This window comes from Halichoerus grypus, chromosome 10 (genome assembly GCF_964656455.1).
Source record: "Halichoerus grypus chromosome 10, mHalGry1.hap1.1, whole genome shotgun sequence".
Taxonomy (NCBI): domain Eukaryota; kingdom Metazoa; phylum Chordata; class Mammalia; order Carnivora; family Phocidae; genus Halichoerus; species Halichoerus grypus.
The window spans coordinates 38,112,502-38,129,983 of NC_135721.1; the positions used below are offsets into that span (position 1 = coordinate 38,112,502).

A 17,482-nucleotide genomic window follows, 5' to 3' on the forward strand; every position below is an offset into this window, starting at 1 on the left:
TCAACATTCATCCATGTTATATAGCATGAATCAGAGTTAACTTCCTTTTTAAGATTGAACAGTACTTCATTGTATGCATGCTTCATTGTTTATTCATCTTTATACAGACATTTGGGTTGTTCTACATTTGGGTTATTGTGAATAATGCTGTTATTAACATGAGTGTACAAGTATCTGTTTGAATCCCTGCTCTCATCTTTTTTTTTTTTTTTGTACCATATACTCTGTAGTGGAATTGCTGGGTCAAATGGTAATTCTATATTTAATTTTTGAGGAAACACCATAGTGCTTTCCATAGCACACTGTACCATCTTACATTCCTAATATCAAAAGACATTCAAAAGCAACCACATATATGGCGGAATAGAAAAGGTCACTATGCACACCCAGGGCAAGCTACTGCTCTGCAAAGACCTGAGAAGACTTTAAGTTTACAATGTAGATTGGTCCCCAACACAGAGATACCCTGCAGCAATAAAAACAAAAAAATAGCAAACCCTGGTGAAGGGGGAGAATCTGACCTCAGAGTTGTAAGATTCAAAGGTCTCATTTTCAACAACAAAATCACAAGATGTACAAACAGGAAAATATGGCCCATCCAAAGGAAAACAAATGAACAGAAAATGTCCCTGAGAAAGACCAGATGACTATTTTACTCAACAGATACTTTGTAAACAACTATTTTAAAGATGCACAAAGAGCCAAAGTAAAATGTGGACAAAGGCAAGAAAATGAAACATGAATAAAGTGGAAATATCAATAAAAAGAGAAAATATGAAAAGAAACCAAAAAGAAATTCTGCTGCTGAAGAGTACAATAAATGAAACGAAAAATTCATTAGAGTTACTTGGAAGCAGATTTGAGCAGGCAGAAGAGTCCGTGAACTTGAAAATAGTATAGTTGGAATTATCAAGTCTGAAGAGAAGGGGAAAAAATTGAAGTAAATTGAGCCTGATGGATCTGTAGGACATCATGAAGTGGACCAGCGTACACTTTGTGGGAGTCCCAGAAGGAAAATAGAGAAAGGGGCAGGGAGATGATTTAAAAGACAGTGACTTTTAGATCATTTTGATCATTTGAGATGATCAATTTTACTCAACAGATACTTTGTAAACAACTCAGATTTTATGAAAGACATGAATATAATCCAAGAAGTTCCACATACTCCAAATAATGTACACTCAAAGAGACCCATGCCAATGCACATTATAATGCCCCATTATAATGTCAAACTTTAGATAGATAATGTTTAAAGCAGTGAGTAAGGACTTACCATATATAAGGAACCTCAGTAAGATTTTCAGCAGGTTCCTCACCAGAAGTGTTGAGGGCCAGAAGGCAGTGGGTTGATATATTCAAATGCTGAAAGAAGAACTATCAACCAAGAATCTTATATTCAGCAAAACAAGGGAGAAATCAAGGCATTCCTAGATAAATAAAAGCTGAGGGAGTTTGTTACCACTAGACCAGCCTGCCAGGAAGTCAGGGTGTCACCCCTGTAGGGTGTCCTGGTTGAAATTAAAGTGTGATAGTAACTTGAAGCCATATGAAAAAATAAATATCTCTGTTAAAGGTAAATACATGGGCAATTATAAAAGCTAGTATTTTTGTAACTTCAGTTTGTAACTCCTTTTTTTGTTTTCTACATGATTTAGGAGACTTGGGCATTTGAAGAAATACATTAGGCTATGTTTTTGAACTCACACTACAGAAAGATGTATTTTTGTGACATCAGTAACTGAATGGGGGTAGGGACAGAGCTATGTAGAAATAAAGTTTTTATATGCTATTGAAGTTAAGCTCATATAAATTCAAATTAGTGTTATAACTTTAGTGTATTAACTGTAATCCCTATGGTAACCACAAAGAAAATAGCTATTGATTATACAAAAAAGCTAATGAAATAGGATTTGAAAAGTTTCACTATGAAGAAAAGTAAACAGAAAAGAAGATATTAATGCAGGAAATGAAAGACAAAAAAGCTGTAAGGCTTACAGAAAAATTGGCAAAATGGCAGAAGTAGGCACCTCTTTGTCGGTAATTAAATGTAAATGGATTAAACTCTTCAGTTGAAAGACAGAGCTTGGAAAAATTGATTTTTAAAAATGATCCTACTCTATGCTATCTATAAGTCACTCACTTTAGATCCAAAAGTAGAAATTGGTTGAGGGTGAAAGGACAGAAAAAGATGTCCTGTGGAAATGGTAACCGAAAGAGAGTGGAAGTTACTATACTAATATAAAACAAACTTTAAATCAAAAAGATTACAAGTCAAAAAGACATGCTATATTACTAATGGTTTCAGTAGAATAAGAGGATATAATAATTAATTATACACATCTGTGCACCTAAAAAGATTGTCAAAATATGTGAAGCAAAAACTGACAAAATTAAAGGGGGAAATAATTCTACAATAATAGTTGGAGATTTCAATAACCTACTCTCAAAGGTGAGTATAAAGCCAGGGGCACCTGAGTGGCTCAGTTGGTTAAGCCTTGATTTTGGCTCAGGTCATGATTCGGGGTTGTGAGATCAAGCCCCGAGTGGGTCTCCACACTGAGTGTGGAGTCTGCTTGAGATTCTCTTTCTCCCTCTCCCTCTACTCCTCCCCCCTGCTCATGTGCACAGTCTCTAAATAAATAAGTCTTTTTAAAAATGTGAATATAACAACTGGACAGAAGATAAATAAGGAAATAAGAGTACTTGAACAACACAATAAATCAACTAGATCTAATAGACATCTATAGAATACCCAACAACAGAATACACATTTTTCTCAAGTGATCACGGGACATTCTTCAGAATGGACCATATGTATCTTGACTCAAAAAGCAAGTCTCGATCAGTTTAAAAAATATGTAAAGTATCTTCTCTGACTACAAGGGTTGATTAGAAATCAGTAGAAGAAGCACTGGAAAATTCACAAATATTGGGAAAATAACACACTCTTAAAACAACAGATTTGTCAAAAAAATTCACAAGGGAAACTACGAAGTATTTAGAGATGAGTGAAAACCACAACACAATATATCAAAACTTGTGGTATGGGGCGCCTGGGTGGCTCAGTTGGTTAAGTGACTGCCTTCGGCTCAGGTCATGATCCTGGAGTCCCTGGATCAAGTCCTGCATCGGGCTCCCTGCTTGGCAGGGAGTCTGCTTCTCCCTCTGACCCTCCCCCCTCTCGTGTGCCCTCTCTCTCATTCTCTCTCTCTCAAATAAATAAAATCTTAAAAAAAAAAAAAAAAACTTGTGGTATGTAGCAAAAGCAGTGCTCAGAGGGAAGTTATAGCTATAAAAATGCTAACATTAAGAAAGAAGAAAGATCTGAAATCAACCACCTCTAACTTTACATCTCACAGATTTAGAAGAACAAGAAACTTACCTAAACTAGCAGAATGAAATAATAAGGATTAGAGCAGAGATAAATAAAATAGAGAATAGAAAAACAGTAGAGAACAAGAAACCAAAAGTGAGTTCTTTGAAAATTAATTTTCTTTGAAAATTAACCAGTCTTTGGCTAGATTGACTAAAAGTGGGAGGACAGAGAGAGAGAGGACTCAAGTCCCTAAAATCTGAAGTGAAAGTGGGAGCGTTACTATGATTCTACGGAAATTAAAAAATATATATAAGGGTACTATGAACAGTTGTGTACCAATGAATTGGATAACACATTTTGAAATGGACAAATTCCTAGAATCACAAAACCTACCAAGACTGAAATAAAGAGCAAATCTGAACAGACTTGATTGGATCAGTAATAAAAAATCTCCTGACAAAGAAAAGTTCTTGACCTTATGTATTCACTGGTGATTTCTACCAAATATTTAAAGAACTAACCCCAGTTCTTCTCAAACTTTTCCAAAAAATTGAGGAAAAAACACTTCCTTAGTTGTTTTATAAAGCCATCATTACCTTGATACACTACAGAAATAAAGAACCAGGATGCCTGGGTGGCTCAGTCATTATGTGTCTGCCTTTGGCTCAGGTCATGATCCCAGGGTCCTGGGATCAAGCCCCACGTCGGACTCCCTGCTCTGCGGGAAGCCTGCTTCTCCCTCTCCCACTCCCCCTGCTTGTGTTCCCTCTCTCGCTGTGTCTCTCTATGTCAAATAAATAAAATCTTAAAAAAAAAATGGAGTAGAGAACCATAGACCAATATCCGTTATGAACACTGATGCATAAATTAAAAAAAAAATGCAGACAATTCAAAAGGGTTATACTCCATGACCAAGTGGGATTCCTGGAATGCAAGGATAGTTCAATATATGTAAATCAACCAATGTAATATAGTATATCAACAAAATAAAGGAAAAAAAACACATGATCATCTCAATTGATGTAGACCGAATTTGACACCCTTTTATGGTAACATTCAACAAACTAGGAATAGAAGGAAGTTGCCTCAATGTAATAAAAGCCATATGTGAAAAATCCACAGCAAACATTACACTCAGTGGTGAAAGATAGAAAGGTTTTTCTCTATGATCAGGAACGATGCAGGGATGTCTGCCTTTGGCTACTTCTCCCCAACAGAGTACTGGAAGATCTAACCAAAGCAATTAAGTAAAAAATAAAAGGCATCCAAATTGGAAAGGAAGAAGTAAAATTACCTCTTTGTAGATAATATGATCTTATGTGTATAAACCCTAAAGATTCCAAACAAATCTATTAGTTCTAACAAAACTGTTAGAACTAATAAATGAATTCAGCAAATTAGCAGGATACAAAACACACAAAAGTCAGTTGCATTTCTGTACACTAACAGTGAACAATCTGAAAAGGAAATATGAAGATAATCCTATTTACAGTAGCAACAAAAAGAATGAAATCCTTAGGAATTTACTTAGCCAAGGAGGTGAAAGACTTGTACAGTGAAAACTATAAAAACATTACTGAAAGAAATTAAAGGTATAAATGAATGGAAATACATTCTGTGTCTATGGATTGGGATAATTAATATTGTTAAGATATCAATAGCACCCAATCTGATCTGCATATTCAATGCAATCTCTATCAAAATCCCAATGACTTTTTTTTAGAAATAGAAAAATCCATTTAAAAATTCGTATAGAATCTCAAGGAAGAGCTAAAACAGTTTTGAAAAAAAAAAAAAAAAGGATTCACACCCTCTTATTTCAAAACTTACTATAAAGCTATAGAAATAAAACCAGTGTACTACCTGCATGAAGACAGTCATAAAGACCAATGAAATAGAATAGAGAGCCTAGAAATAAACCCTTACATATATGGCCAAATGATTTTTGACAAGGGTGCCAAGGTGGGGAAAAGAGTCTTTTCAACAGATGGTGCTGAGAGAACTGGATATCCACAGCAAAAGAATGAGGTTGGACTCTTACCTAACACCATATATAAAAATTAAGTCAAAATGGATCAAAGACCTAAATGTAAAAGCTAAAACTGTAAATAAAACTAGAAGAAAACATAGGGCAAAAGCATCATGACATTGGATTTGGAAGTGATTTCTTGGATATGACCTCAAAGCCACAGGTTTTGTTTGTTGTTACAAAAATAGAACAAATTGGACTTCATGAAAATTAAAAAGCTTTACGAATCGCAAAACATAGTAAAAAGAATAAATAGAATAAAAAGATAACCCACCAAATGGAAGAAAATATTTGTAAATCATATATCTGATAAGGGATTAATATCCAGAATATATATATATAAAATTCTTAGGGCTCAACTGAAAAAACAGTCCTATTCAAAAATGGACAAAGGACTCAAATAGACTTTCAAGCCTTTTAGAATATTTCTCCAAAGAAGATATACAAGTGGTCAATAAGCACATGAAAAGATGTTCAGAATTACTAATCATTAGGGAAATGCACATCAAAACCACAATGAGATAACACCTCACACCCATTGGGATGGCTGCTATTAATCAAAACAAAATAAGTGTTGGCAAGGATATAGAGAAACTGGAACCAGTGATCACTGTTGGTGGGAATGTAAAATGAGGACAGCAGCTGTGGAAAACAGTATGGCTGTTCCTCAAAAAGTTAAAAATAGAATTGCCATGTGATTCCACAATTACACTTTTGAGTATTACTATGGACTGAATGTTTGTTTTGCTCCCAAAATTCATATGTTGAAGTCCTAATCCCCAGTGTGATAATATGGAGGTGGTGGGGGTTTGGGAATAATTAGATCATGAAGGCGGAGCCCTTATGGATGGGATTAGTGCCCTTTTCAGAAGAGACACAAGAAAGATAATCTCTGTCCATGATGTGAGGATACAGCAAGAAGGTGTCTATCTGCAAACTAGAAAGAGGGCTCTCATCAGGAATTGAATTAGCCAGCACCTTCATCTCGGACTTCCCAGTCCCCAGAATGGTTTGAAATGAGTTCTGTTGTTTAATTCACCAAATCTGTGGTATTTGTTATAGCAGCCTGACCTAATAAGATACTCATACCACGAAGTGGGGTGCTGCTGTACCAAACATGTAAAAATGTGGAAGCAGCTTTGGAACTGGGTAACGGGTAGAGGCTAGAAGAGTGTTGAGTTGCAAGCTAAGAAAAGCCTACTTTGCCAGGAATGGAACTTCAACGGCAATTCCGGGGAGGGCTTAGGAAAAAAAAAAAAAGCTGGAGAGAAAGCCTCCATCTTGTTAGAGAACACTACTGTGTACATAATATTGGTAAAGATATGGATGTTAAAGGCCATTCTGATGAGGTCTCAGCTGGAAATGGGGAATATGTTACTGGACAATGGAGAAAAGGCGTTTGTTTATAAAATGGCAAAGAATTTGGCTGAACTGTGTTTGGGGTCTAGTGTTTTGTGGAAGTTAGAACTTGCAAGCAATGAAATTATATATTTAGCTCAAGTGATTTCTAAGCGAAGTATTGGAGGGGAGGCTTGGTTCTTCCTGTTTAAAGGAACTGAAGAATTAATTGTTTTTCTTTCTTTTATTGAAGTATAGTTGACACATGATGTTACATTAGTTTCAGGTTTACAACTTAGTGATTCAGCTTCTCTATGCATTATGCTATGCTCACCTTGAGTGTAACTACCATCTGTTACCATACAACACTATTAAAATACCCTACACTGTACCTTTTATCCCAGTGATTTATTCATTCCATAACTGGAAGCCTGTATCTACCACTCCCCTTCACCCATTTTTGCCCACCCTCCAACCTCCCCCCCACCCCTCTGACAACCATAAGTTTGTTCTCTATGGATCTGTTTCTTTTTGTTTGTTCATTTGTTTTACTTTTTAGATTCCAGATATAAGTGAAATAATACAGTATTTGTCTTTGTCTGACTTAATTCACTTAACATAATAACCTTTAGGTTCATCCATGTTGTCACAAATGACAAGATTTCATTCCTTTTTATGGCTGAGTAATATTCCATTGTGTGTCTATACCCCATCTTTATCCATTCGTGTATCAATGGATACTTGGGCTGCTTCCAAATCTTGGCTATTGTAAAGAATGCTGCAATAAACATAGGGGTGCATATATCTCCTCGAATTAGTCTTTCTGTATTCTTTGAGTAAATAGTAGTGGAATTACTGGATCATATAGTATTTCTATTTTTAAGTTTTTGAGGGACCATACTATTTTTCTCCATTTTCACCAATTTACATTCCCACCAAGAGTACATGAGGGTTTCCTTTTCTCCACATCTTTGCCAACAATTGTCATTTCTTGTCTTTCTTATTCTAGCCATTCTGACAGGTGTAAGGTGATACCTCATTGTGGTTTTAATTTACATTTCCCTGATGATTAGTAATGTTGAGCATCTTTTCATGGGTCTGTTGGCCATCTGTATGTATTTGGAGAAATATCTATTCAGATCTTCTGCCCATTTTTTAATCATTGTTTGGGGTGGTTTTTTGTTTGTGTTTGCTTGGGATTTTTTGGCATTGAGTTATATAAGTTCTTTATATATTTTGGGTATTAACCCCTATTTGGATATATTATTTGCAGATATCTTCTCCCATTCAGTAAGTTGTCTTTTTGTTTTATTGATGGTTTCCTTCACTTTGCAAAAGCTTTCATTTTGGTGTAGTTTTAATAATTTATTTTTGCTTTTGTTTCCCTTGCCTGAGGAGTCCTATCTAGAAAAATGTTGCTAAGGCCAATGTCCAAGACATTACTGCCTGTGTTTTCTTCTAGGAGTTTTATGGTTTCAGGTCTTAACATTTAGGTCTTTAATCCATTTTTAGTTTATTTTTGTGTATGGTATAAGTGGTGTAGTCTCATTTTTTGCAAGTAGCTGTCCAACTTTCCAGCACCATTTACTGAAAATCGTGTCTTTTCTGCATTGTATATTCTTGTCTCCTTTGTCATAGATTGACTATATAAGTATGGGTTTATTTCTGGGCTCTGTATTCTGTTCTGTTGATCTGTATGTCTTTTTTGTGTGTGGCCAGTACCATAGTCTTTTGATTACTATAGCTTTGTAATAGATCTTGAAATCTGGGATTGTGATACTTCCAACTTTGTTCTTTCTCAAAGTTGCTTTGGCTATTCAGGGTCTTTTGTGGTTGCATAGAAGTTTTAGTACTATTTGTTCTAGTTCTGTGAAAAATGCTTTTGGTACTTTGATAAGGATTGCAATGAATCTATAGATTGCTTTGAGTAGTATAGACATTTTAACAATATTAATTCTTCCAATCCATGAGCATGGGATATCTTTTCATTTGTTTGTGTCATCTTCATTGATTTCATCAGTGTTTTATAGTTTTCAGAATACAGGTCTTTCACCTCCTTGGTTAAGTTTATTCCTAGGTATTTATTTTTTCTGGTACAAGTGTAAATGGAATTGTTTTCTTACTTTCTCTGTTATTTTGTTATTAATGTATAGAAATGCAGCCAATTTCTGCGTACTATATCCTGCAATGTTACTGAATTCATTTATTATTTCAAAGAAGGAATTGTTAAGCAAAAAGGAACCAGAACTTAAAGATTTGGCATAGCCTCAATCTGTACATATTGCAGAAAATGAGAAAGCATGTTTGGAAGAAGACAACAAGGGTATGGATGACCAACTGTTTGGTAAGGAGATTAGAACGTGTGTTAACCGTGGACTTCTTCAGCGACCCCAGCAAGATCACTGCCAATTTGAACTGAAGGAAATGGATACAGGTTGGAATGAAGGAAGGCTGTCAGACTTAGATTCTACAGGACAGGACGATAAACAAACCATTAGCCTTTGAACCTGCACTATTTTTCAAGGAAAGGAAAGAATGTTCCAAAAGCTGATTCAGAGATCATCAGGGCTGCCATCTTGGTTCTAGTAATCCAGACTGCCTCCAGTCAAAGCCATAGAGTAGGACTGCTGGCAGGGCCCTGGGGGTGTGACCCCCTGCCTGGCAGACCCTCAGGTTGGGTGGGGCCTCCACAGAAAGCCACAGCATGGTGGTGCCCCACCAAAACATGGGGGTGATATTGCCACCTCAGTGGGTCTGGAAGGCAGAGCATTGAGTCAAAGAGGATTATTCTTAAATCTTAAGATCTTGTGGCGTTTGCCTTGCTAGGTTTTGGAATTGCTTGGGACTGTCACCTCTTCCTTCTTTCCTTTTTCTCCCTTTTGGAATGAAAATGTCTATCTTATGCCAGTCATGTGTTCATAGCTGGAGAGGAATTTTGCCTCAGGATCAGTCATACCTTGAGTCTCACCCATACCTGATTTAGATGTTTATTGATTGATTATTTTTCTAGTATAGTTGACACAATGTTACATTAGTTTCAGGTGTAAGGTTTAGATGATATTTAGATGAGACTTCGGACTTTAGAAGTTAAAGTTGATGCTGGAACGAGTTAACACTTTTGAGGTGGTTGGGATGGAATGAATACATTTTGCATTTAGAAGGACATAAATTTGGGTGGAGGCAGAATGCTATGGACTGAATGTTAGTATCTCTTGGCCATGTGAGGATACAGCAAGAAGGTATCCATCTGCAAACCAGGAAACAGGCTCTCAGCAGGAACCAGATTGGTTGTTGGCACCTTGATCTTAGACCTTCCAGCCTCCAGAACTGTCAGAAATAAATTTATGTTGTTTAAGGCACCCAGTCTATGGTAATATAGGTAGGTACACAAAAGATTTGAAAGGGCTTCCAAGAGATATTTGTACACTTATGTTCATAGCATCATTATTCACAATAGCTCAGTTCAAAGCAACCCAAATGTCTGTTGATGGATGAATGGATAAACAAAATTTGGTATTTGGTATATACACACAATGGAGTATTATTCAGTTTTAGAAAGAAAAGAAATTCTGATACATGCAACAATATGGATGAACCTTAAGGATGTTCTGCTAAGTGAAATAAGCTAGTCACAAAAAGACAAATAGTCTATGATTCTATTTATATAAGGTACCTAGAGTAGTCATTCATAAAGGCAGAAAGTAGAATGATGGTTACCAGGGGCTGGTGAGAGGAGGGAATGGCGTGTTATTGTTTAATGGGTGTGAGTTTCAGGTGTCTTGTTTTTGCCACGAAAAGTGTTTCCACATGGTCCAGGGCTTGGGCAAGGGCTCCAGGTGCCTGTAGGGAGAGGCTCAGGCAGAACCCCAGACACCAGAGGGGGCAAGAAGGGCCCCTCAAAGGCTGCTAGGCGCTGCAGGCTCTTAGTCTTACATGAGAGATCCTCACCCAGCCTGGTGGCTGGCCAGCCTGCGGAGGTGAGTCAGGTGGTTGCCATCTTCTTGATGAGTGTCACCTCCTTATCTAGGAAGTGGTTCTCCCAGAAGTGGAGGTCTGCATGGGCAGAAGCCGGGGCTTGCAGATGCCAAAGGGCGTGGTTCAGGTTTTTCTCCAGGGGCATGGTGTTTTCTGTGGTATCCAGGACTTTGCCCCACTCATCTTGGGGTGGCTTCTGTACCTCCTGGAAGAGGGCACTGGTTCTGCATCTTCAAGAGATGCTTGGTGCCCACTTGTGGAGGAAGTGGCCCCCTCCCTGCTGAGCCACATCATAGTGGTTGAAATAGAAGCTGAGGAGAGAGGTAGGTATGGGAGGCCTGCAGGTGAATGTTGACCAGGAGGTTGACGGCGGAATAATTCTTATGAATCACAGACCCTCAGTGGAATAATTCTGACCAATCTAGGCCCTCACGGTTGATGGCAGTAAAGAGCTAAGATCGAAATAATGATGTTGACTGGTCCCCTAGGTGGAGGATGGCTGAGAGACGATTCCAAAGATTGCAACTAGAAAGGTGGTTGGAGGCTGTTCTGTCCGCACACTGTTGGAGCAAGAGACAGATCCCCGCCACCCTGGGCACATTGCCTGAGTTTCAGTTTTGAAGGTTATAAAGAGTTCTGGAGAGCGATGGTGGTGATGGTTCACAATAATATGAATGTACTTAATACCACTGAGCTGTGCACTTAAAAATGGTTAAGATGGAAAATTTATGTTATGTGTGTTTACCACAATAAAAATCTCTCTCCTGTTCATCAAACACATAATATAGACCTATCTTACCTCTAGTTGATGATGTTTTGATACTTTTAATATGTTTGGGTTTTCCTTAAGTTGCAGGATTTTATAAATCATTAATGAATGTAGAGATTATACTCCCATAATCGTGGGAACACTATTATTAGAGCAAGCTCTGGAATATATTCATTTACAGTATTTTTAAAGTTCCTTAGTACCAGTACCAACAGATGCCCTTACCAAAGCAGTTTTGAAATATTGCTATAGTAGGATTTACTTTTAAGTTACTTTAATGTTGTTTCTGGAAAAAATGAAAACCTATTACATTAATTATTTTAATTTTGTTTATATCTTCCTCTCTGTTTTCCTTGTATTTTTAATTTTTTTAAAGATTTTATTTTTAAGAACTCTCTACACCTAACATGGGGCTCGAACTCACAAACCTGAGATCCAAAGTTGCACGCTCCACTGACTGAGCCAGCCAGCTGCCCCTGTTTTCCTTTTAATAGACACAGTTAGGTCACCATAAGAACAGATTTGAGTGCCAATACATTTCCTGGTTTACCTTTAATTTTTGGTGTTTTGTGTTATGATCTAAATTTAGATATCCAAAGAGAAGAAGAAAAAGTGAAACGGTCAGTGAAAGATGCTGCCAAGAAGGGTCAGAAGGACGTCTGTGTGGTTCTAGCCAAGGAGATGATCAGGTCAAGGAAGGCTGTGAGCAAGCTCTATGCTTCCAAAGCTCACATGAACTCTGTGCTCATGGGGATGAAGAACCAGCTGGGTAAGAGAGCAGTTACCTTATAGCTTCCTCATTAATGCTGATGCTCTTGCTCTTGTTATCAGTACTGGCTGGTTTCCTCGAGTAGGAGAAACAGTCTCAGCTCTGGTTTTTGTTCTTTATATTGTCTTCATTGGGGTGTTACACAAATGCAAAATATAATTATCACTATCATATTAGGATTCATTTTCTTTTGCCAGAGTTGTTATAATAATGGCAAAATATGCATATTAATCTCCTTTACTTAGAATATTTTCCCTCGTGTGAACAGTGTTGTAAAGTGACCTGAGCGTTGAATCATGGGAGTTAAGAAGTGCGTTAGAGGAGGAGGAAGAGTGTTCACCTCACCTGGGTACAGACCACCCTAGGCAGAATTTTAAAATAGTCCATATTTGCCTTTGGCTTTCACACCACCTCCTTTTCTGCCTTATCTCTGGCTGCCTACCTAATGCTTCCTTACATCTTAGGAATCTGTAGACTATGTAATGGGTATTCAGCACACATGTGAATTATCAGTTTAATTTCTAAAAATTTTTATAATATTTAAAATAAACATAATTAAGTTTTCTTTTATTGTCCAGTATAATACTATTGTGATCTTTTACATGAATCAGTCTTCAGGTCAGTGGCAGCTTGAGTCATAGGTTAAATTTTACAACCAGTTGGTTTCTGGTTTTAAATTAAGAAGTCCTAACTCAAAAGTATCATTCCTTGAGAATGGCAGCAAGTGACTGTCAGATATTTAGACTTGAGTACTGACTCAGGAATTACAGTGAAATTTTTCACTAAGTAATGTTTTCAGCTCTCTGTCAGATACGACACTGATGATATATCACACTCAAAAGCGAGGAGGCTTGAATATTTCAGTTTAGAGGCTGGTGCCAAATGAGTACCTAATCCATTATTTGGTTGTGTTTGGCTCTGAAGGTACTCCTTTGTGTTCAATGTTAACATTTAGATGTAGTTGTTAAAAATGCCTAGTAATGAATATATCATCAGTTTCTTTCTCCAGATACTGAAGACACTAATAATGGATTGGGAAGGACCAAAAAAAAAACCAAAAAACCCAACCATACCACATCATCTTAACTTTTAAAATCTGTTATTTCAGCTCTAAGTAATTACACACACACACACACACACATACATACATACATACATACATACATACATACATACATATATATACCCACTCTTTAAATTTAAATACTGGCTGTGTAATCTAGATACATGCCTTTGAAGAAGCCAGAGTACCATAGAGTACCGGGAAGAAATAATCTAATCTTAACCTGCCAGTTTGAAAGCTTAAGTATACTCTTGCCTTTCATAGCCAGCAAGGAAGGTTTTATATTTACTTCTTATTCTTTCTGCAACATGCTGTAAGGGTAAGATACATGTTCAGTTGACCACGGTGAACTTACTTTAAAATTTTTCAGTATTTCCTTTACTGAATCAACATTAGAAAACATCTAGCTTACTCTGCTCCCCCACTTCTCCCATGAATAAAGCACCGTATGCACAGCCTCTTTCGTTTCCCCAGTTGCAAAGATAAAAGTACACTGGATAATATAGTAGATGCTTAGGTACCTGTCACCCAGAAGCAATAAAATTTGACATCTTATTATATTTGCTTCAGTTTTATATTATAGAAGAAGCCGTATTACTAAAGTTGAAGCTCCTTTAATATGCCTTCCCAGTTCCAGTCCCTTCTCTCTCAACCTCCCCATGGGTAACTGCTGTCATGAATCTTAAAATGTGTAGAAATGCTTTTATACTATATATACAATTCTGCATTGTTTTTTTCCATTTATCATTGTGTTTTTGAAGTATACCGATAATGATATATTTTTAAACTACTGGATGGTGTTCCATCCGACTGATGTGTCACATTTTTTTCCTTCTCTCATTAATGGACATTTAGGCTGTTTTTAATTTTTTGCTATTACAGTGCAGCCGTGAACGTCTTTTCACTTTCGCACGTGCATTAAGGTTTCTTTAGGACAGTTATATACTCAGAAGTGGAATTGTTGGGTTAAAAATAACTGTGTTTAAATTTTGGTAGAATTGCAAAATTGCTATCCAAAGAGGCTTTACTAATTTACATTCCCACCAGCAGCGGATGAGAGTTCTTTTTTCCATACCTCTTCACCAACCTTTGTCAGACTTTGTAATTTTTGAGAAATGTTACCTTGTTAATAGCAGATAACATTTCTCAGGGAACTAGTGTACTTGATCAGGGTCTTCTGTTCACCTTTTCTTTCTGTATACTGAGTCCTAAAAACCTTTTCAAACGGCTACAGCTCACAAGCAATATGCCTGAAAAATCCCTTCTTCTGTAGCATGTTCTTTCAGTAGTAAAGCTAACAAAAGCTCTCGTATGTACTGGAGAGAAGTCAGAAGCTTGTTATCCTTTATCCACCCATAATAATATATCTTATCATTGGTTTCAAATATATATTGTTTGTGGTTTTATCACAATGGAAAAGTAAAATATCTGCTGTTTGGTCTTTAAATTTCAAAGTGCTCCAAAGCTCTGTTCTAGATCCCCTGCTGTTTTCCATGTTCTCTGTCCCCCAGGTGACCTCACCTAACCTTGTTCCTCCAAATGTTGCTTTCCACATTTTCATGTGCAAGCCCAACTTTGTCACCTAGCGTATGGGTGGCATCTCCCCTTCTTAGTGGGCATGGCACAGTTGCCGCGCCTGCGCAGAAATCTTGGCGGGTCGGACCTCAGCTGTACGCGCACTTCCTGCCTGCATCTTCCCCTGGGAGCCCAAGACCTCACACGCTTTCGTCTGTGAGTAATTCCACATGGATTCCTAAAAGACAGGGGTTCTGTCCCTTCTGTTCCTTGCTCTCTTAGTTCTTGGATGTGTTCATGTGATCACTTCCTTGTCATTTTGTTTTCTGTTTCTTTCTGGAAGCAAAAGATTTTAGTTGTCAGATTTCCCAGACTGATCCTTAAATTTTCTTTTTTTTTTAAAGATTTTATTTATTTATTTGACAGAGAGAGAGAGAGCACAAGTAGGCAGAGAGGCAGGCAGAGGGAGAGGGAGAAGCAGACTCTCCACCGAGCAGGGAGCCCGACGTGGGGCTCGATCCCAGGACCCTGGGATCATGACCTGAGCCGAAGGCAGCCGCTTAACCGACTGAGCCACCCAGGTGCCCCCCTTAAATTTTCTTACCTTTCCTGTTTTCCATTTTGAAAATCATAATAGCACCTTCCTCATAGGGGAGGTGTGAGGCTTGTTCACCGCCTGGCACGTGGTGAGTGCTTTATATGTGGGTTCAGAATATCACTGTCACTGATTTTGTCACTGCGTTTTCCTTTCTGAGAAATTTCCTCTACTTTATTTTCCGTTCTTTTCTTGAATGCTTTATTTTGGCTGTCTTAATTTTATTTACAGAAAAGGGTTCTCTGATCTTTTTTTTTTTTTTAAGATTTTATTTATTTATTTGACAGAGAGAGACACAGCGAGAGAGGGAACACAAGCAGGGGGAGTGGGAGAGGGAGAAGCAGGCTTCCCGCAGAGTGGGGAGCCCCATGCGGGGCTCAATCCCAGGACCCTGGGATCATGACCTGAGCCGAAGGCAGACGCTTAACCACTGAGCCACCCAGGCGCCCCTCTCTGATCTTTTTTTTTTTTTTTAAATCATCCTATTCTTATTTCGTGAACACAATTTTTTCCTCATATCGACAGTCTTCTTTCTGAAATGTTCTAGTGTTCCTTGAACTGTTTCTCGGAGCTCCTTCTCTCCACCCCTTTCTTCCCTCTGTCTCCTCTTTTTTTAAGGAAGAAAGGGAGAGGGAGAAGACGGTGGGGGGGCTGGATTAAGTGTAGGCTGCGTCAGGACCTTCCCCAGTCTTCTCAGGCAGATAGACTAAGCTACAAAGAGCGAAATGATAATACATTTAATAAATGCATTTTTTTTTAGCCCCTGTTATGTGCCGGATATATTGCTGGGCACAGGGGATGAAATAATCAACATTACAGGCACAGTCATTGCCCTCTAGAGTATGGGGTGGAAAGCAAATAATCAGATAAATTTAACAAAAATAAAAATACCTAAAAAATAATAAATTTAAGAGTGGATGCCCTGCAAATTTGCAATAAGCACCAGGGGACTGTTCATGTGATCAAGGGAACTGCAGTCAGCGATGGCTCCTTTCAGGGACTGATGGTACCTGCTGGAGGACGTGGGTTGTGGCGGATGGGGGCGGGGCCAACCAGACTGCCGGAAAGCCCTGGGGTCAAAAAGAACTGTGCACTTAAAGCACTGAAGGAAGTTCTGGGCGGTTGGGGTGCCTGAGAGCAAGGGGGAGGGATGGCCAGAGAGGCTGAGCAGGAAGGTGAAGAAGACGGTTTTTACAGCTGTTAGGAGAGCAAGGGTTTTCAGAGACAAGTTCCGGTTGAGACAGGCGGTGGTGATGGCGCAGATAATATGCAAGGGGAGTTCAGAGGAAAAGTATTTTGGGGAGAATCGGAGTCCTCTCAGTTGATTGGTTAGGGTGTACAAAGGCACAGGTGAAATATTTCAGGCTGTGTTCAGCAGACAGCACTTGATTCCGTTTGACAAGAGCACATTAAGGGGGGCAGTGGGAGGTAAAGCTCCAAAGGTAATTTGGAGTCAGTTTGATAAGTTAAACTGAGGAGCTGTCATTCATCTTGTAGGCAGTGGAGCGCCGCGGCCGCCTGCGAGCCCAGACTGCAGTGCGCGAGGGCCTGGCACAGCGGGATGGTGGGCAGGGGGACCTGAGCCCCCACGGCAGGCAGGGCCTGAGTAGCTCAGTCCGACGGGATGCAGTGGAAGAGAGGACGCTAGGAAGACCCAGTCTGGATGCAGACTAAATGGACGTAGTGAAGGTATAAATAAGCTGGAAATGCTCTAAGCCCTAGCCTGAAGAATGCAGGGCCATTAAAAGACACTGGAAACCCAGGCGAAGGAGGAGGCTTTGAAGAGAGAATGGAGATTCTGTTTGGGGCTGACCAGATTGACTCCAGCAGGATCGCCCTGCTTCCCTAGCACCTAAGCACAATGCCTGGTAGGAGGAACCCCCAGGGAGGGTTGTTGAGAGGGTCTATAGTAGGATGTTCCTGTTGGCAAATTAATAAATACAGCGGAGAAGGTAACTGAAGGTGGCATCAAGGACAGGGCAGGAGGGAGAAGTCTACATTTTGGAATAGAAAAGAGGAAATTAGGAATACTGTACTGGGAGTTCCTGAGAGATTAGGGTCTTGCCCTCGATGTCCGCCCCCCCTCCCTCCCCCAGCCTGCTGCTGCTTGGAA

General features: G+C 38.8%; 1 protein-coding gene across 3 annotated transcripts in view; it reads left to right on the forward strand.

Annotated features, from left to right (window-relative positions):
* CHMP3 (charged multivesicular body protein 3) overlaps positions 1-17,482 on the forward strand; it is a 60,317-nt gene that overhangs the window by 29,063 nt on the left and 13,772 nt on the right. For 2 of the 3 annotated variants that reach the window (XM_036076175.2, XM_036076176.2), the window contains one exon: positions 12,017-12,196. The exons of the other annotated variant lie outside the window; for it this stretch is intronic. In XM_036076175.2, coding sequence (XP_035932068.1) covers positions 12,017-12,196 — 180 coding nt within the window. The remainder of the gene's footprint in view (positions 1-12,016; positions 12,197-17,482) is intronic. 3 annotated transcript variants of the gene reach the window in all.